At 39.6% G+C, this 22,445-nt stretch overlaps 1 protein-coding gene across 1 annotated transcript in view; it reads right to left on the bottom strand.

Moving 5' to 3' along the window:
- gabra2b (gamma-aminobutyric acid type A receptor subunit alpha2b) overlaps positions 1-22,445 on the bottom strand; it is a gene marked incomplete at both ends in the record, with an annotated part of 34,945 nt that overhangs the window by 4,589 nt on the left and 7,911 nt on the right. The window contains 4 exons of the mRNA XM_080035185.1: positions 7,940-8,083; positions 9,746-9,828; positions 11,429-11,649; positions 15,456-15,523. Coding sequence (XP_079891311.1) covers positions 7,940-8,083; positions 9,746-9,828; positions 11,429-11,649; positions 15,456-15,523 — 516 coding nt within the window. The remainder of the gene's footprint in view (positions 1-7,939; positions 8,084-9,745; positions 9,829-11,428; positions 11,650-15,455; positions 15,524-22,445) is intronic.

Here is a 22,445-nt window from a genome sequence, read left to right on the forward strand (position 1 = left end):
AGAGCCTGGGCTGTGTAAACACTGGACGTTTATTTATCAGCAGCACACACGCAGCGAGGAGATTTTCCGCTGATTTTGACAAAATGCGTTTGGATTTACAAACCGTATACTCCGTAAATGAAAGCTGACTTTGCTCCAAAAAGCAAAACTGTTTCCAAACAAACTTTAAATGAAACTGAAATGACAGTGTTGTGCTTTAAGTTTGTTTCCGCTGTCCCTTCCAGTCCCAAAAAAAAAAAATGTAAGTTGATGGTTTTCAAAACAAATTTCCATAAAGTCTCCTCAGTTTAAATATTACATTCATGTGATAAAACCTACAATGACGCTACAGTGCTGAAATCTCATATATTATACACCGTGTATGAACAGTAACAACTATAAAACAAGCAGGATTCGGGGGTAAAACCGCTACACTATTTTCCAAGTGCTTTCAAGTAACAAGACAAACGTGATGAATAAATGTATGTCTTAGTATTAAGATTTTTTCTTTTTTTTGTGAAGAGTGTGTTGGTATGTTCTTGTTCGGATGCTTATGCAAGATGCCCGTCCCCCTTATGAAGCCTGAGAGCACATTCATTGGAGCCAAATGACCTAGTTTGCAAGTATACGCTACACCAAACACTGACACACTAGTAATGAATGATTAATTTAAACTCAGCCAATCAGAAAATGTGGAGTGACTACTTAAACAACAGCAACAGTCACTGGCAGGCATTTTTTCCCCTTTCTACCGAGGCATCCTTACACCACTTAACCTAGATAGGAGCATTTAGTGCATAGAAAGATATTCTAACTCAGGGATATTGAAGCAGGGATTTCCTCCCTTGATAGTGCAAAGTATTCAGCCATTGGAGGAATGCTCTGTCTACTGGTTAATGGTTGTCTGTTGGGAAAACTGTTAGAGCATTTGGCACAGGGAAGAAGTTATGAAGTCCGTCTTTCTTTTAGGGGCCATTTTAAGTACGCAATGTAAGATTTGCTCTAAGCGCTCAGCTGTAAAGAAGACATGGGCTGTGTTTTGAAACGGCCTACTAACGTCCTACTTACTACATACTCAACATGTATACAATATTTACTACATACTGTCTACTTAACGATCGATTGTGTATGTGAGGTTGGTCGGACCGTTTACACTGAAGTATACAGAAGCAATAAAGAATTTTAAAAAAAACTTCTGTGTCGTTTGGAAAGACGCAATGCATTGTGGGGCGGTTAAGTAGGAAAAGTAACCTATCGATCCATACACAAAATCTACCCGGCAGTAAGTACTAATCCAGGCATTTTTCACCTACACAAACTCGCATACACAACCACAACATACTCAAATTGACGTCAAAATTTGTATGAGTAGGACGTTAGTATGGCTTTTAGTATGAGTAGGACGTTAGTAGGGCTTTTAGTATGAGTAGGACGTGAGTACTAGGGCTTTTAGTATGAGTAGGACGTGAGTAGGGCTTTAAGTATGAGTAGGGCGTTAGTAGGGCTTTTAGTATGAGTAGGACGTTAGTAGGGCTTTTAGTATGAGTAGGACGTTAGTAGGGCTTTTCGTATGAGTAGGGCGTTAGTAGGGCTTTTAGTATGAGTAGGGCGTTAGTAGGGCTTTTAGTATGAGTAGGACGTTAGTAGGGCTTTTAGTATGAGTAGGGCGTTAGTAGGGCTTTTAGTATGAGTAGGACGTTAGTATGGCTTTTAGTATGAGTAGGACGTTAGTAGGGCGTTAGGAACACAGCCATGGAACTCTCACTGTGACGTTTTGCACACCGCCCACTCCTCCCTCGACTTCAACCCGAGGTCAGTGTCCACCAACCAGGGAAACACACTTCTCAAACTTTTTCACGATCATCAAATGAAACTCATCCTCTTGTATTGACGTTTTAAACAGCCTCCGTCCAATCTTTTTAAAGCTATAGTGCGTACATTTTGTATGCAAATGAATGTTGGTTACATTCAAGCCATTGGAGTTGAGACAAAATTGATTAATCCTATCAGCTCCACAAAACTCTCTCTGTATTTCTCAGTATGGCAGCGTTTACAAACTGGTGTCACCCCCCCCCCCCCCCCCCCCCCGGCACTGGCGCAGGAGCCAAGAAAATCCCAAGACATGTTTCAGTTGTTTTTCTAGTGCTCATAAAACCCTAGATGATAGTCCTGTTGTAATTACTCGGAATTACTCATGGGGCGACAGAAGTTACGCACTATAGCTTACGCCTGTGGTTTTGCAAGCTGAGCATCAGCCAAAGCGAAAGTCACATTTCTTCTAGTGTACTTTCATACAGCACGCAGCACAAAGTGGAGAATACACATCCATCAATCTAAGAAGAGACAGTTAGATCTATAAGATGTTTTGCAGTAGTCTTATACGCCATTGTTACAAAATGCACTTTAAAAAATGCATTAAAACAACGCCTGCCTCCCAGTTATTATCGCACGCCTACACATTCCTACACCATCATTAAGATCTCTTCTTCCAACATCTCTTTCCTTCGACTAAGCACCGGTAGTATTGCTAAATATAGATCAGTCCCGTCACTCACGGAAACAGAAAATGATACATGCTTTCAGATCTTCCCATGTACCACAATCACATTTCTTTAATATACTCAACTTAAAAGGTGGCAATGGGTTAGCAAGGATTTTTATCTAACATTAAACGTCCTTCTATTGAATGGGCATGATCACACAGGCCTCCTGCTAATTAGGTTTAGACATGATTTCTCAATTCAACTGCTTCTTAAACCAATTTTCACCCATTATCAACAAGGCCATGTCAAGCAAGACTCTACTTGTCTTCACTCACTTTAAAGGTTCAGTGTGTTGCGCCGCCATGTTTCTACAGAAGCACTGAGCGGACAAACTTAACGGCCTTACGCATTTTTATATATAGTGGGCGTCCTGGGAAAATGTACCTGTTGGAAGACTAGGAAGAAGTACTATAGAATAAATAACTAAATACATATTCACCTCATCACTTGATATTGTGTAAAGACTTGAGGCAGTGGTGGATGATGCCATCTTTACTAACTATAGCTTCTTGTCCTTGTAGGCCACTGTAGCTTCTGTAACTTCTCCCAAAGGGGAGGGGTTAGCAAGGGAGCAATGCAATAGAATCTCATATTACACACTGTACCTTTAAGTCAAAGATCAGAAAAAACAATCTTCCTTTAGGCTTCTACAGACTACAGGCAAAAGTGGGACCAAGTCTGATTGTTTTGCCTGTATGTGACTTGTGCCGTTATTCATTGATCTATTCTGTAGTCAGATATGTCAAGAGAAAGAAAAGATTTATTCTTGTAATCCCACCGGTCGTTTGCGATGTGTAGAATTTCCTGAATTTCATCACATACAGCTGTGACCCGTCAGATATAGTAATGACATCAATCTACAGAGGCACTGTAAAGGTGCAGTCAGTGTATGTGTTTTTTTATGATTGTTTAAAGGCCCTTCTGAACGGGCATTGGAAATGAGCAGTAGCTTTAAATGCTGTGATGCTGTACATTGGAGAAGTGTTGTTCAAGTGTCTATGTGGCAGCATCTGTCCCTATCAAATTAACATGAAATCAAATGAAAAATAAACGTGACTTTCTGCTGTATTTCCTCATATTGGGATGTTTTCACACACACACACACAAAAACTGTAGCTGCCTAAATAACCATGATAGCGTTCACACACTGCCTTGAATCAAAGCGTGTCTAGTGGTGATCCCTTGTGACATGCCTATGAGTTCAAACCTCTCAGACTGCTGCACTAGAAATAACAATTTGAGGTCTGAAAAGGCTCAAATCTGGTTGCTTTCCATTCTAGAGCCCCTATGTGTTTTCCAATCTTTTCTTTTGACCTAGGTGTGTGTGTGTGTGTGTGTGTGTGTGCGTGTGTGTGTGTGTGTGTGTGCGTGTGTGTGTGTGTGTGTGTGTGTGTGTGTGTGTGTGTGTGTGTGTGTGTGTGTATGTGTGTTTTCAAATCTTTTTCTTTTCAATCATTTTTAAGGCTTTTTTCTTTGTGACTTCTGCTCCTTTTTTTTCTTTTCTGCCACACAAGCACTCTGCCATTAGTTTATGCTTATGTCGCCGTGGCAACAAGGCACGTTGCCACGGCGACATAAGCATACCCGGCGATAAATTGTGTGTCTGTCGAATTTGGCTCAATCCATCAGGTGTGTTTTCTGAGGCCACAACACAAGCCTTCAGTTATTCTTGGATGGATGGATGGAGGGAGGGAGGGAGGGAGGGAGGGAGGAAGGGAGGGATGGATGGATGGATGGATGGATGGAGGGAGAGAGAGAGGGAGGGAGGGAGGGAGGGATGGATGGATGGATAGATAGATAGATAGATAGATAGATAGATAGATAGATAGATAGATAGATAGATAGATAGATAGATAGATAGATAGATAGATAGATAGATAGATAGATAGATAGATAGATAGATAGATAGATAGATAGATAGATAGATAGATAGATAGATAGATAGATAGATAGATAGATAGATAGATAGATTTTGCCCTGCATTTACATAAAAATGAAATCACAGATTTTTTAAGATAATAATAATAATATATACAAAAAAAGACAATAAAGACAATTTAAAGAGATATAGCTATATACTGTATATATAAAATTTAAATAAAGTCAATAAAATAAATGAAAATTGGCAATTCCGCATGCCTTGCCAACTGATGGTTAGACCAATCTCCCTCCCATCTCCCTCCATTGATCCGTGCGCCTGTTTAAATTGAACACTGTGTGTGCTGACGTGTGCTGTCTACTGATCCACTCACTAACCCAGCCAGTCTCTACCTGCTCTCTCTCTGTGTGTGTGTGTGTGTGTGTGTGTGTGTGTGTGTGTGTGTGTGTGTGTGTGTGTGTGTGTGTGTGTGTGTGTTTGTGTGTGTGTGTCTCTGTTTTTTGTGCACCCTGGAGGGCCTTTACTTCCTAAGTTAATAACCAGCGCTGGATTATTCGCAGAGGTCCCTGCATGTTATTTAGCTCTGTGCTAAGTACTTCATTCGGCCGCGGTGCATTGCCACAGCAGGGCGCCTCACGGAGAGGAGCACGTTATTGCATTGCACAGTCAATTTCTATTTCCATTTTTATTTGCTTTGTGCAACATGATGCTTCCCGACAGAGTTAAACTGAAAAACACACACACACACACACACACACACACACACACACACACACACACACACACACACACGAAGTGAAGAGTAAACAACACAAGGTAGATGGTGGATGTCTTCTAGCAGCTCAGGCAGCTGTCAGGGTTAAACACTGCCATACTTAGAAATACAGATACAGTTGTGTAGAGCTGATAGGCTTAATCAACTTTGTGTTAACCTCATTTGGCGATGGCTTGAATGTAACCAACATAAATATATGAAAAAGTTACGCACCATAGCTTTAAGCATTTTCTTTTTCCTTTGCTTACAGAAAAACGAAAGAACAAATAAACATCACACAGCAGACTGGCCTCATTTTCTCTCCAGAATCTCCGTCCGTAAACTCTTATTTGTAACTTAAGATGCATCGCGTAGCGTTCAAAGACAGTTTGATTTGTCAGATGTGGTTGTCAGATTCCTTGTCACTCGCTGCATGTTAACAGGTAAACAAACAGCTGCCACCAAGCATCCACTTTCAAATCTCATCTTTGAAGCTATTTCTCCGGTCTATACTTCCTGTCTCTATTATCTATCACACACACACACACACACACACACACACACACACACACACACACACACACACACACACACACACACACACACACGGACATAAATATTGTTTACTGAATTCATCCTCACGTTCTGGCCCAGTTTCTTGGCCTCTGCGTTTGTGTGTTTGCATGTAAATGTGTTGATTCTATTTTTAACTCTTTCTTTTATAACAAAGCCTTGTTTCTCTATTGTATTCACGTTATGTGTTTTTCTATATTCACTTTGTAAAGTTAAATTTGACAACTGATTGTCTTGGAAACCGCGTATTTCTAGTTCTGTACAGGCTGATGACAACATACTTACAGATACGGTAACTGCCACATTTCACAGTGCCTTTGAAAACAAATACATTAAAAAAATGTACACCGCACCCGCATACAGCCGTTTATTTTTGCACTATTTTCAAGCGTAGTTCGGCCATGTATTACTGCGCCTCAATCACACCGGTGCAGTGAAGTATGTCAGTCCGCAAATCAGCGATGAAGATAAACTATTTAGCGTACAATTGACCGGCTAAGCATATGGCGCAAAAAAAGAAAAAAAAAACGTTTTTCAGCTGGCCCCCTCTGACTTCTGCTACAGCAACGTCTCCCCCCAAACTCCTAATAATGACTGTGCTGAATGCCATCGCTAAGGTAACAGTCTACCTATGCATAAGTGCCTCGTACAACCCGACTCGAAAATACTGAACTATCCCTTTAATACATCTCATTGATATTGTGGAAAGACTTGAGGCAGTGGTGGACGATGCCATTCTTTAGTAACTATAGCTTCTTGTCCTTGAAGGCCACCGTAGCTTCTGTAGAGGGCTTACAAAGGCACCATGAGGTAATGGTACGGTGTAGGGAATTTATATGTTTTTTTCCCCAATCGTTACATAATAATCCAAAGCCAGCCTTACCAACATTGGAAAATAAAAGCACCCTCCAAACTCTCTTATAGACTTATCCAAAATGTCTTTTAAAGCTGAAGCATTAAGAATTCCCTTTACTGGCACTAAGGGGCCTAGTTCCAAACCACTGAAAAACATAACTCTTCCCTGCACACCACTACAGCTTGTTGTATAAACCAAAGTTTGACAGACCGACTCTGCCAACTATAGTTTGAGTGTGTAAAACATTTATTTCTTCCTTCATTCTTGCTTCCTACTTCCATGTTTTAGAGCTCAGAGCTAATTATCTGGTCCACTAATGAGCTTGTCAAATGTTTTCCTGCAGGTCCTTTTGAGAGAAAAAGCCTCATTTTAAATGCACACAGAGTTATTCACTTCTCTTTTGGCACAGGGCATAGATTATCTTTGTCATTTCATGCATTACTGCACTTTTGAGAGACATTTTCTGTGTCTACGGGCGCCAACACAAGACACTTAAATCACTGAAAAAGACTACAGCAGTTATTCTATTCTCCCTGGGCTCCTCTGTTAGTGGTTCTGACAGCTAGATAGTTACAGTAGACAGATGTGCTCTCTTGTATATCTAGTTCTGCATCAGCATCTTTAAGCTATTTTATATTGAAATCTGTTTAAGGAGAGACACTGCAGGGCCAAAACTGGTCGATTTTGAAATTCTATTTTGCTTCCATAACATGTCTTCTTTCATACAAGTATAAATAAAACTTCCAAAATGTAAATGTAGGTGTTTATTTGACTAAACCTGGTCTGATTGCGTCTGTATATTTCTCCTATACAATCATCTTTAACAGATGTTATCTCAACATTCATTTTTTTCAATACTCTGAACCAAAAATCTCAACTTCTAAAGCACTTACATCAACTAAACTTTCCATAATCATTCTTAGCACTATTCTGAAGGTTATAACAGAAAGATGTATTCATATGTTGTTGTTAGTGGTTCAATTAATGATACATTTCGTTCTTAAAGGTTGACTATGCAACATTAGGACGGAGAAAAGGCTGTGTCCAAAATCTTTTCAGTAAAAACTTTGGACTCTAAAGTAATAAAGCATTTTTAGTTGAATCTTTGTCATGCAGAGGAAGACTAAAGAAATGTTTTCCCTGCAATATTTAAAGCCCAAAAAAGTGAGTAACAAAAATGAAGAAAACTTCAAGCGTTGAAGCATTTCACAGCGGCCGCCTCCTGCAACATGTAGGAGGTTTAGACCAGCTCAACATCCACCCAAACATACACCAATCCTACCAGTTTGATACTTCTTAGAAAATAAAATAAATCCAAAAATAAATTATATAAAAAAACAAAAGCACACACTGACCTGTACTGGATTTGATGGTTTCCTGTCCCACCGTTTGTCCCAGCAGATCATACTGGTTCAGACGAGAACTTTCTCCTTCCACCACCACAGAGTCCGAGGCATTACGGGTCCAAGCATACGTCACTTCTGAGATGGTGTAAGCATCTAAAAAAAATACATTCAAAATACAAGAGAAGAGAATCAATCTATTGGGGATCAAATCTAGGCCAGAAGCAGCAGCAGCAGCTAGTGATGATTTTGAGAGACATTTTTTTTTTTCATTGACCCAAATGAAAAACGAAAAACTACTGCATTGTGTTTGAAGCTGGTTTTCCGAGGAAAAAACAACAACAACCGCAGAGAGAAAAAACCCTCTCAGTGGTTGAAGATGAAATTTGTAAAAACGCCAAAAGGCATTTTTATGTACTGTGGCATTTGCCCTTAACAATTACTCATAGTAGACACTGAATATCATATCTGGGAAGCTTGTCTACTAACCCAAAAATTTCTTAGGAAACAGGAAAACTGTATGCAATAACTCAAATATTCAGCTAATCATTTTGTGCAATAGATTGTTGTATTGTTGCGACAGGGTAAGAGATTGAGGTGAGGTATTGAAAGTCACCAAAACAGTGAAAGGTGAATATGAGATTAGTAAAGGCATTTCAGACATATTGACCCAACATGTACTGATGCCCTGATACCTAATAATTCCTTTGTTCTTTTAGCAAATATTTTAAAAGCAGCTCAAAGCAAAAGTAGTATCATCCAAATGTTAAGGAAGCCATGGCAATACAAAGTCAAAAATTATACATTTGGATGAATTCAGAAGCCCCTCTTTTCCTGTTTTCCCACTCAGTCAGTTCTTCTTTATCTGTTTAAAGCAACACTATGTAACTTTGTAACCAAAATGTTACATATAGTTGCTTTAAATGCTGCTCATTTTCTTCAAATGTATTTGAAGAGATAATGCCAGAAAACTTGAGCCATACATTCCAGCTTCACTTGGTTCTCAGGCTGCTCTCTTGCCAACAAAATAGTTAGGATAGATAGATAGGTAGATAGATAGATAGATAGATAGATAGATAGATAGATAGATAGATAGATAGATAGATAGATAGATAGATAGATAGATAGATAGATAGATAGATAGATAGATAGATAGATAGATAGATAGATAGATAGATAGATAGATAGATAGATAGATAGATAGATAGATAGATAGATAGATAGATAGATAGATAGATAGATAGATAGATAGATAGATAGATAGATAGATAGATAGATAGATAGATAGATAGATAGATAGATAGATAGATAGATAGATAGATAGATAGATAGATAGATGGATGGATGGATGGATGGATGGATGGATGGATGGATGGATGGATGGATGGATGGATGGATGGATGGATGGATGGATGGATGGATGGATGGATGGATGGATGGATGGATGGATGGATGGATGGATGGATGGATGGATGGATGGATGGATGGATGGATGGATGGATGGATGGATGGATGGATGGATGGATGGATGGATGGATGGATGGATGGATGGATGGATGGATGGATGGATGGATAGATAGATAGATAGATAGATAGATAGATAGATAGATAGATAGATAGATAGATAGATAGATAGATAGATAGATAGATAGATAGATAGATAGATAGATAGATAGATAGATAGATAGATAGATAGATAGATAGATAGATAGATAGATAGATAGATAGATAGATAGATAGATAGATAGATAGAGAAATAAAGAAAATTGCATTTTTCTTAATAGTCCCTGAGGCGCTATCATCATCAGAGTTACTCACAGCTGCCAAATTTTAGCGGACAGGAATGATAGTCCATGGGGAAATCCTCCAGATGCATTGGGCACTCTGCATGCACAGTTAACCTGCAGCAACCAAGTCACAGGAAATTAAAGACACTTTGCAAATGCATTAAAAAAGTAAAAGTAAAAACAGCACAGATTAGGCACAAGGCACAGTCTTAAACAAATGAAAAATAAACAAATAAATAAATAAAATTTAAAAAAAAAAATCCCAAGCCTCATGCACTAGTTCAATAAGCTTCCCATCTGGAGGTGCTTGGAAATCTAAATTAATCTTAACTGTAATCGTCAGAGCAAAGTAAACAAGGTGCTGCAGGGCCCGGCAGGAATCACAGGATTAGTGTGTGTGTGTTTGTGCTGAGGTTGTATGTTAGGCTCTCTGATAAGAAACTGCATCATAGGCAACTGTAGTATTAGAAAGCCCCATTGAGCCTGTGTGAAAAGAACTCTATAGCAAAATGCATGGAGAAAACATCACTCCTATAAGGCTGTCACATGTCCAAGTCATTTCACCTTTGAGGAATACTTCAACATGTTGGAGGGGGTAAGCCATTCACTTTCTTGATATCATTTTAATGTTTGTATGCTAACTATGAAGCTACAGTCTGCTGGCTGTTGGCTTAATCTTACGGATAAATACTTTTTCATGGAGATTATAATGTTTTTTGCTATTTTTATAACATCTTATTCATGTGTTTTTACTCTACGTCTCAAAAATAACTGTTGGGTTAAAACCAAAGATGTACAATTTGAAATACAAGGTTAATCCTCACTCAGCAGCGCAGCAGACAACTTGTCTAGGGATTTTTAATACAGTGCACAGTTTACGTTTTTGTAAAGCTGAATTTAATGAATTAATTTCTGACAGCCCTGTGATGGCAGCATAACCAGAATCTTAAGTAAGTCAATTGTACACACAGGGCACATTGAAATTTGTCTTTCCGCATATCCCCTGTCAAGTTTTCCACTTCGGAGGGGGTCAGAGCACAGGGTCAGCGATAGTACAGCGCCCCTGGAGCAGTTTGGGGTTAAGTGTCTCTCTCATGGACACAATGGTAGAGATGGTAGGCACCTTATATGTAATACCAGCCACGACTAGTTTTACTGCTAACACCCTCCTGTCTGGTGCCGGGGATCCAACCAGAGACCTCATGGTTACTGGGAGGAACCAGCAACCTCATGGTTACTGGGAGGAGGAACCAGAGACCTCATGGTTACTGGGAGGAGGAACCAGCGACCTCATGGTTACTGGGAGGAGGAACCAGAGACCTCATGGTTACTGGGAGGAGGAACCAGAGACCTCATGGTTACTGGGAGGAAGAACCAGAGACCTCATGGTTACTGGGAGGAGGAACCAGATACCTCATGGTTACAGGGAGGAGGAACCAGAGACCTCATGGTTACTGGGAGGAGGAACCAGAGACCTCATGGTTACTGGGAGGAGGAACCAGAGACCTCATGGTTACTGGGAGGAGGAACCAGAGACCTCATGGTTACTGGTCGGCCCCTCTTCCTCTAGGACATCCTACCACCCAATGGACTCAAGTAAGGACTTAAAGTAAGGACATAAGAAGGCAAATAAGTGTATCCCCTACAATGTCAAACTATTAATTTAAATCCATTTTAGCACATTAAACATAAAGACAACTGTTGGACTAGTTACCTCATGGTGTACAGCAGCGTCCCATCATCTTTGATCCTCAGCAGTTTGTTGGGCATCGTCATGTTGTGAGCCACCGACTTTTTCCCGTTGTGGAAGAAGGTGTCCGGGGTCCAGATCTTACTGGCCATCAGGTTGTTCAGCGGCAAAATATTCATCGGACCGCTGAATTTCAACCGCTCGTCCTTCCAGCTTTGACGGAAGAAAACGTCTATGGTGTACTCCTGTGGATGGAAGGGGACAGTCATGTTTATGTATAAAGCCTCTGGAAACCTAGTCGAAAATAGTCAAATTAAATATATGATATCAACGTTGTTTGACTGTGTGTGTGTGGCCGTATCAAACGGTCTCCATTGCAACAGTCTTTGTCTTTATAGAACGTTCGGGCAGAGAACTGACGTGATTGGTTCAAAATACTTATTGTGTAATAAGAACCAGAGCATAACCCGCCTCATCTGAACAGACTTTCTGTAAAGTTCAACAAACTTAAATGACAATATCTTTCATTTGGATAGATAAATATGCCTATAACTCTTTTCAGATGCTTTACTATCATGCAACCTACTCCCCACATTACATAGCTAGAAGGATTTGGGTGGATTTTACAAGGGCTTTAAAAATGTTCCACTATATGAAACTGAGCCCCGTTATCAAAACACAAGGCTCTTTCTTTCTCACTGCCATGTTTCGTCTGAGCCGACAAGCAGCGGTTCTTCACGACTGACTTCACCTGCCACTTTAAAAACCTTGGGCGCTGTATCTAGCTTTGCTGTATGAGCTTACCTGTCTTTGTCAAATATCCATCAAGGTGAATCCGCTGTGTGTTCCTCTGTGTGTGTGTGTGTCTGTGTGTGTGTGTGTGTGTGTGTGTCAAGGTGAATCCGCTGTGTGTTCCTCTGTGTGTGTGTGTGTGTGTGTGTGTGTGTGTGTGTGTGTGTGTGTGTGTGTGTGTGTGTGTGTGTGTGTTCCTCTCAGCGTTCTGAGCCCTAGAGCCAAACCATCCCCTTGACCCACTATCCTCTGTTGTCAAAAGAAACCACACACAAGGAACAGATTTAGGGCAAAAAGCACTGCACTGTGAAATATACGTGTGCATGTGTGTGAGGGAGAGAGTGTGAGGGAGAGAGAGAGAGAGTGTGTGTGTGAGTGTGTGTTTGTGTGTGTGTGTGTGTGTGTGTGTGTGTGTGTGTGTGTGTGTGTGTGTGTGTGTGCGTGCGTGCGTACGTGCATGCATGCGTGTGTGTGTGTGTGCCTGCATGAGAGAGTGAGTTTGAGAGAGTATGTGTGTTTATGTTTGTGTGTGTGTGTGTATGTGTGTGTGTATGTTTCTGTGGGTGTATTTGTTTGCGTGCGTGTGTGTGTTCTTATACAGCAAGTGAAAGGGAGAGAGATAGAGAGAGAGAGTGAAAGAGACAGAGAGAGAGAGAGAGAAATGAAATCCTCAATTTTTTTTTCTCGTCACAGTTGAAAGGCCACTGACAGTCAAATCGTGGGACACCGAGACCACATCTAATGGATTTAGTTTGGTGTATAGCAGCGCCTTTAGTAAAGGGATAATCCTGGTTTATATGATCCAAAAAACTCTAATTATCCTAAGACATTTACTGTATTAACGCTACTAAAATGTCATTAATAATCCCTCGGAGCACAGGCAAATTGACAGACACGTTGACAGATGTTTCGAATCAAGTTAAAAGTTTAGAAATAGCTAAACGTATCCTTCTAACAATTAATTAATACATTCTCATTTATAGTAGCTACGAGGGACTATTCAGTTTTGGTTGATTGGTTGATCCGCCCTAGCACAGCCACAGTTTTATATATAGAAAGATTTATCCATCTCATTTCCTAACTTGGACCAGTTTATTTAGCTAATGCTCCAGCACAATTTATACAGAAGCTAAATACAGCCGGATTTTACTACCGCTGTCAGCAGACTTCCTATAAATTCTTATAAAGTTACGACCTCAGCAATCAACTGGAACAACAGCTCCAACTGCATCTGAATAAATCCATTTTTATATCAGAGGGGAATAAATCAGGCTGTGCGAGACGAAACTCTGATTAAATAATATATTTCCTGCATTTGGCCCTAGTTTGCAATGCCAGAATCTTCTTTATACTTATAAAGAAATAATATAACATTCTAAACATGATCTGAAAACATGGATTTTTAAATTTTGACATATTACTTTCTTAAAGTAGGAGTCAGTGATTCTGCAGAACACTTGTTGTCGAAATCACTTTTTGTCAAAATCAGTGAATATCTCCTCACGGTCTGTTACCTGCCCCTACTGTTAATACACAGCCTAGGCTCTGTAAACGGGCATGTTGGTAGCTACAGTGGGCCCCTTTGTTGACATACCCTTTGTTTGTACACCAGTTCACAGAGCCTAAGCAGTGCATTACCACCAGAATTTACAGCACACATCCAGTATGGACAAGTAGAGGATCGTGAGGAGATATTCACAGATTTTGACAACAAAAGTGATTTTGACAACAAGCATTCTCCAGAAACACTGACTCCACCTTCAATTATTGAGCTCTGCCAGTGAAATTGAAGGAGGGGATGTTTTCAGGCCCATCAGCTGTCTTTCCATCTGTTTATTGCAAGATTTTTTTAAATTCATTGTTAAAGAGCTGAGATTTACTGGACAGATTAGATGTGGGTGGTGATCCGGATATGGATTTTTTTTTCTGCATCATATTTTTTTATTAGTCCATGGTTCGCTTGTTTTAAACGTTTTTTTAAGAAGGAAATATAACATTACAACAAAATATTTCTTACTCTCACTGACTATGTGGATGTATTATGTTATGTGATGTTGAATGTCTTGTTTTTTTTGTGTGTGGAACCCAGAAAGGTAATGACAAGTGGGGAACCTTAAACAACTAGATAGAGAGATAGAGAGATAGAGAGATAGAGAGATAGATAGATAGATAGATAGATAGATAGATAGATAGATAGATAGATAGATAGATAGATAGATAGATAGATAGATAGATAGATAGATAGATAGATAGATAGATAGATAGATAGATAGATAGATAGATAGATAGATAGATAGATAGATAGATAGATAGATAGATAGATAGATAGATAGATAGATAGATAGATGGATAGATAGATAGATAGATAGATAGATAGATAAATAAATAAATAAATAAAAGTGGTGTTTTATGTCACAATGTCTGCCTTTATGCTTAACATATCTTATAGAGGCCACTGCATTGAACTCTGGCGTCGAAATTAATAGATCAATCACTTGAAAAAATGGGTCTTCCTCGGTAAAGAAGGCACGCCGCGCTGGTGATAATATGATGTGAAGGTGGGCGCACGTTTCAGAATGACAAACAGGGAAAGCCCCTGATAAACAAAGGAGTGACTGGAATAACAAGGAGACTTTCAATTATTTATAAGATGAAAATTGTCAGATGAATAGACATCGCGCCATGGTGTGGAAAGCTCCTCTCACTTCAGTATTGTTGCGGCGCGTTGAGGCAGATGATGCAATTATGAACAGAGGGAATGCCATAATGGAACTAGAAATGAATAGAAAGGAACCATCTTTACCTCCTTAAAGGTGGAGTCAGTGATTCTGGAGAATGCCTTTTGTCCAAAATAGTTTTTATGGCAAAATCAGTGAATATCTCCTCACGATCCGCTACCTGTCTGTACAGTGTGTGCGCTGAAAAATAATCCAGTGTTCACACACAGCCTTGATTCTGTAAACAATTGCTAGCTAGGGTGTGCTCATTTGTTTTTTTACATGCCAGTTTACAGAGCCTAGGCTGTGTATTAACAGTGGATTTTTTTCCCCCACAAGACAGGTAGCGGATCATGAGGAGATATTCACATATTTGGACAAAAAGTGATTTCTCAAGAATCGCTGACTCCACCTTTAATGTTAGTATGAACAGAAAGAACAAGGCTGTTCATCTGCAGTGGTGCGTGAATACATGAGCAAAGATGTTGGTGAGTTATTAAACACATTCAATAAAAGTCCAATATTATATTATCGTCTCTCACCATGTCTGTGTCCGAGACCGGTCCGAAGCTGGTGACGTAGATGTTTGTCTTCACCTCAGTGATCCTGTCTGCAGAAAAACAACAACAACAAAGCATAAATTAACCAAAGGGCTTAAAGACAACAAGCAGATGCATTACATCAACCAATGGGGTAAAATACAAAACACTGGACTGTTGAAAGATGTAGCAAATCTTGATTATTTTTTTTTGATTCCATTTATTTATTTTATTTATTTTTTGGGTTTTGGTTTGTTGACAATTTAGTTTTTAGTACAAGCATCAGGAGAACTGATTGGATAATATTTTGTGTTAAAAGCTTATTTTGTTATGGTTTTACGGAGGAAAAACATATCATTTTTCAGGCTTGAACAACAATGAGTTAAACATTATATCTTCAAATGTACATATCAGAGGCCAATGCATTGTGCTCCGAAATCATAGCACATGTTTTCAAGATTTTTCAGTAAATGATATCCCTCTGAGGATTTACAGAAGCTACGGTGGCCTTCAAGGACAAGAACCTATAGTCACTACATCCACCACTGCCTCAAGTCTTACCACAACATCAAGTGATGAATTGTGACAATACAATTTACACAATCACAATATACACAAACATTACCCATTACACCGCCCTACACAAACATACATCTCAGACGTACACACACGTTCACCTGTTCGTGACCAGCATGGGGCCAATTTCAAAGGCCGCTCTTTAAAGATTAAATCTAGTGAGCCAACCGCGACATGCAAGCAATGCATTTTGAGCGTATAAAATTTGTCCTAAACGTTTACACTGATGTGACAGATAGCCAGAACATGCACAGCATCCTAACATGCATCCCTATTCAAGTGATAATGCAGTAGCGCCGCGGTACACACTGTATCAGCTCCATTTAGCTTTCTCTTCACTCTGTCTCCTTCAATAATTACTGAGGGCTGGGTGTCTCACGCTCACTCCATTCAAAAAGCTTTCACGTTTTTTTCTACTCTGTCGGTGGGAGCTACACAACAAACACAGCGTCTCACATACAAGCCAAAGAGATCATTACTCCTTAGTGAGAAAGGCTCTCACGCATGGCAAAAGCAATGAAAAAAAAAGCCGCCATTCAAGACCCTCTAACATGAAGGCATATTATGGAAATGCTGCCTTATTTATAAGGTAATGTAAGGCGGGAGGTAATAGGTGAAATCCTTTTAGCCAGACATCAGGGTGCGTTTATGTATACAAGGCCTTTTGCATGTGAATCGGGCTGATTTAAAATGATCAGGCTCTCCGGTAGTTTGATTTATTTAAGGAGAAATGTTCAAGGCGAATGTGAAATGCTGTATCAGTAAGTAAGCTTGTTTGACACTAAATGCAGTCATATTCTGTTTCTTCAATTAAAATGACATGGTGCTTTGTATCACTGTAGCTACATGTCTGACTTTACTATAATAGGCATTTCTATTGTTTGTTTGGCCATTTTTGTTGTGTTGTTTGAATGTCATACATTATATGTTGAACTTAAATTGTCCCATAGTGTATAGTGTGAAAAGTAGCATTAAAGCTGGGGTGGAGGATTTGGGGAGAAAATGGCAGGTGGGATGGAGATTCGAATCCAAATATCTCAACCGCTCCACTTGCCCCTATGGTCCCTCCCTGACACGCTCTACACCAACAAAGTCGTGCCAAAGTGAATGGACAGTCCCAACAGCCAATAAGAACAGAGAATCGGAGCCTCGCTCTAATTGGTCAAAGTGTACAGCTCATGTTAACTTTGACCAATCAGAAATCATATACCCCAGCTTTAAATTTAGTCTCCAAACGCGTGCTATCATAATGCATTGTAAAGGTACATTAAGACCACTACTAATAAAGGGTAATCAGTATCATTAGATTTATTTATTTATTTTTTGCCATTTGCGACACTATTTAGTCCTCCGTGTAGAGTGTAGTGGACAGTGAGTCAGTGAAGGATGTCCAGCACAGCCAGAGCTTCAGGCTAGAGGTCTGCCTAGTAACGGGATGTTAACGTTTAAGATTGTATTTTGTTCTTTTTTTGGGCGGGTTGTTGTTGACTTTACCTAGATAGTTATCTTTACATATTTGTAGGGAATTCACTTTAAATATATTTTCTTTTCTCACTGCGTTTTGCCTGGTCCCATGGATTGGTTGTTTTTTCTTTGTTAATATGAATGAATATATACAAATTTTTATTTATTTTATTTAACCTTTATTTCACCAAGCAAAATTGCTTGAGGTCAAATGACCTCTTTTCCGAGCAAGGCCTGGCCAAAATGGCAGCAGCTAGAATGAATGAAATATAAAACAAACATAAAAAGAAAGCACATAATGTACATGAGAGACACAGAGACAAATACATTCCAGTGGGTGAAGAAGAGCAACAATTTTGAGGCAATGATAAAGTACTATTCAGTGAAACGTATGTACGTATGTGTAGGCTTCTTGTCATCTGTTATAGGTCATGTAAAGTCTGACGAAGGTTGACTGACCACCAAATAATTCAACACATAACTATTCAGCCAATTTAGCTTCAGATGTCAACAATGTTTGCTGGAAATGATTCTTATTCAAAACAGCACAAATTGCTAAATTATAAATACGCCATTACATTTACCTCAAGCTTCTGCCACGTGTATCAGTTATATCATAAATTAAAACAAATCTAAATGATTAATCTGATCAATTTATAAGACACAGAAATAGGTAGATAACCAATTTAACCACCAAATGACCAAAGCTCCCGTACATGCGTCATACATTTCATGAGTGGGGCAAATTCAAAGGCAAAACTAGCCATATAATAGTTCTAAAAATGAAGCATCCTCGCAGCAGCAAATGTGGAAAAGCATAGCAGCCCTCAGGGAAAAAACATATTTACTATTTAAAGCTAACCAGAGTGCATTTAGTGCCCGGAGATATCAGGCCACTTATTTATAGAAACAAGGACAATACCTAAAGTTCATTCATTCAGTGAATAGTGGTATACGTGCGCTTTTCATCTATCTTCATGGTAGATATGAACCAGCTGAACTACGTCAAATGGCCCAAACGTAACCTGCCTGTGTTTAGGGGACTGGGACTCCTGTTGTGCAACTGTTCAAAATGTCAACTTAACTCTTGCCAGTTTGGGAAGAGATGAAAAAGAATCAGTGAAATACCAGTTGGTAGTGGTAAAAAAATGATGCCAGTTCCGAGAGTTGGAATCTTTGATAGCTGAGCCTGGTGTAGTCACGCAAAGCCAGACCAAACTACAGCAAGTAGTAGGGTCTGGAAGCACTCTGTTTAGAGCCGTCTATTCGGGTGGGGAAACCGGGGGAAACTGGGCTAGCCTGTTTGTATTTGTTTAAACCAATCACAATCATCTAGGGCGGGGCTAACCCCGGGAAGCAGCAGCGGTGTCCTGCAAAATAGTGCCGGGGGGGGACTTATTTTGATGGAACGTCTTCACGTCCAGAGACTGTCAGAGAAATGGCTAAACCCGCAAACGCCACACAAAAACTATTAAAGACAAAAGGAATATACATAGTGTGTTGCTTTCTAACCAGCATGTCAAGACACCATACACTTTAGCCCCCGAGGAGCTCACGGGATAACTTAACCGGAGTTAACTAGCCACCCACGTAGTGTTATCTCTGGTAACATTATCATCGGCGGTTGAGAGGACGGCTACGGCGGTCGAGTAGAATTTTTAGCATTCGAGAACTTATGTCACCACCTCCTATCGCTGTAGTCAGAGCCGTAGTCCGTCTGTTTACAGGCAGAACAGGGTTTTGACGTTGTGAGCGCTACACCAACTGCAGCAAGTAGCCGTAAGAGTTGCTAGGTGATAGTGGAAGCCGTTGGAATCTTTCCCCGTCGCTAAAACACCGCTGCATAGTCCCTAATTCACCAAAGAAAGGGAACGGCGGATCTTAATCTAGCTGGTTATAAGGTCCGGTGCTCAATTCAAACCCCCACGCTTCATTTTCCAGAGTTTATGAGGGTATTTCTGCCCAGGGGTAGTTGTACAATGAAGTTGGACAGCTAGGCTAAGCTAGGATGCATCCCGGACCGCCGCCGCCAATATTATTATCCCGAAGTATCGCCACACTGTGTGTGTGTGTGTGTGTGTGTGTGAGAGAGAGAGAGAGAGAGCGCTGCACATAAGCACACGGGTTGACTGTGAGCGAATTGTTTCCGAATTTGAGGGGGATCACAATAGGGGAAAGCCAGCAACCGGAAAAGGAGGGGGCTGCGTCAGGGCTGCGTAGCTTTTCGACGCAAGCGAATAGACGCTGGCGGAAGTGGTCATGCCAGACTAAGCCTGGTGTGACTATAGTGAGACACTGCAGGTGAATAAGGTAATATTTTTAATGTATAGATATCTTCATGAGACTTTGCCAGTTGATTACTTACATTAAATGAAGTATGTTTTGTATTACAATTTTTATAGAAATGTTCGAATAAAAATGCAAATTTTGGGAAATTTCTAAATAATTATTTGCAATTCCTTTAAAAAAAATCAGAAATCTAGATTTTGGAGTTAAAAATATTTAATTAATTTCTACAACATATAAGTGAGTGAAATTTTTACAAGACAGATTTTGGATACAACCTTTTAATTTCATAAATCTAAAAATACTATGTACAAGTCTTAAAAATACATTTTCGGCAAGACCATAATGTATCATAAATCAGATAATTAACAACATATAAACAAATCCATCTCTTATAGCCTTCAGAAAAGTGCTCAGAATGATTATGGAAAGTTTAGTTGACGTGAGTGCTTTTAGAAGTTGAGATTTTTGGTTCAGAGTATTGAGGAAAAATTTGAAGTGGAAAAACAAATTAGCAGAGGAAGTGTGAAAAGCTGCCTCACAGTCACATTAACGATGACGTGGGAGCAACTGTGCTTTCTGCATTTCAGGGAAAGTGACAGAAACCAATGACTGCATTTTAAATGAACTTGGTTTCTGGCTTCAACACTTGAAACGGATGACAAGTATGAAAAATAAAGGCTTGATTAGAGGTGCATTCAGTGACTCTGGAAGAAGCTTGCTGTCCAAATCAGTTTTTTGTCCAAATCAGTGAATATCTCCTCACGATCCGCTACCTGTCTGTACTGTGTATGCACTGGAAAAGAATCCACAGTTAATACAGCCTAGGCTCTGTAAACAAGCATGTTGCTAGCTGCGGTGGGCCCCCATTTTTAACATGCCCTTTGTTTACATACCCGTTTACAGAGCCTAAACTATTTTTTTTGTCAGCGCACACACAGTACGGATGGTGTGGAGATATTCACCGATTTAGACAAAAAAGTGATTTTGACAACAAACGTTCTCCAGCATCAACTTTAAACCAGTTACGGTTACAATTTAGTCCACAGTTATTAGATTATAACCTGTGAGAAAAAGGCCTGTTTAGAAATCAAATCGCTGTGAATACATTGTATTTTCTATAAATAAAAAATAGAGAGAAATGTGCAGAATAAACTAAACCCACACGGGAATCCATTCATTGTTGAACCGATTACAGTTATTGTTGCTTTTTCCCTCTCTCTCCCCCCGGAGACCTTCTATTCGCCCCGAGGGGACGCGTGTGTACTTCATCTTTGAAAAACCTCTGGCCTAGATTCATCTTTTCTTTCTTTATCCTTTTGATGAATCAGAAAGAAGCCGTAGCCTACACTCAAGGCCACAGCCTGGATTTCTTTTTCAAATACCGAGGTCAAGAATGGCCAACCCCCAAATGACTGCTCTCATGTCTAAACCACTGCACTGCACCCACGTAGTTTGGCCATGAATTACTACGCCAACTCCTGCCGGTGACGTGTCGCCTATCAGTCCACATAAAGCAGCAAAGAAATTATAAATTTAACTTACAATTGAATGGATATTGACTTATTTTTAGATAATATACAGTCCGGAAAAAATTAAGAGACCAGTCTCATCTCTACATAATTTATTGACAAAAAATGTATTGGAATTTGGTAGAAATGTTCATTCTACTTAAAAATATGCCTATAAATACTAAAACGAGAGACACTGAACATTTGGAGCGGTTTCTTAATTTTTTCCAGAGCTGTATATGGCGAAACACGTTTTTCTCCATAAAGTTACAGACTAACTATGCATAAGTAGCCTACCTCATAGAACCCCACTAAATAAATACAGAACTGTCCCTTTAACTCTTGTTTTGCATGGAGGGCATTGAACCTATTTTTGAATGATCACAAACCAGGAAAATACAAAGATGTGGACATTTCTAAAAAGCCAAGTCAAATGATAAATGACTGTAGGCTCTGTATACAAGCAGCACTGTATGTAAACGATGCTGTAAGCAACTCACTACATGTTTGAAGACTATACACAGCAAATATTTACACTAGAAACGTTGGCATTTGTGGCACAACGCTTGAATCATGAAACTGTCACTATCCTTTAACTATATGAGAGACCACACACACGCACACACACACACACACACACACTTGTGCAGCTGTGATGTGATGAAGCATTTTTCTGCCCATATATAGAAACAAACGTCCAGTGAAGCGTTAACATGTGTTTCCCCAAAGATGAGACATACAGATCTAATGCGTTTACAATGTGGAAAAAATTACATCTGATGTCATTTTTTTCATTTTTCTGCCTTGAGACTGAATTATGCACCACACTATTCCCCTTGTGTGTGTGTATTAATGGGTCAAGGACTGTATGGAGCTAGTAGCTACATCTTGAGTGTTGGGGAGTTTGGTTCCATAGGGGATTACTGTACTACAAGACATTTTGGATGAAAGCGTCCAATTGCTATTTGAAATGTTTTATTTAAAAGGCGCAATATGTAACTCTCGGTGTGTCAGAGAAGTGAAAATGTTAGTTTTATATTTATAGAGAAGTTCTATTCTCATAACTGAAAAAAAACTTCCCTTACAGAAAAATTGGATCCTTGGAACACTGTTATAAGTTAGAAAAGCTACCTGAAAAGCTACTGTTGCACTGTTG

Source organism: Ammodytes marinus (assembly GCF_949987685.1).
Source record: "Ammodytes marinus genome assembly, chromosome: 10".
NCBI lineage: Eukaryota > Metazoa > Chordata > Actinopteri > Uranoscopiformes > Ammodytidae > Ammodytes > Ammodytes marinus.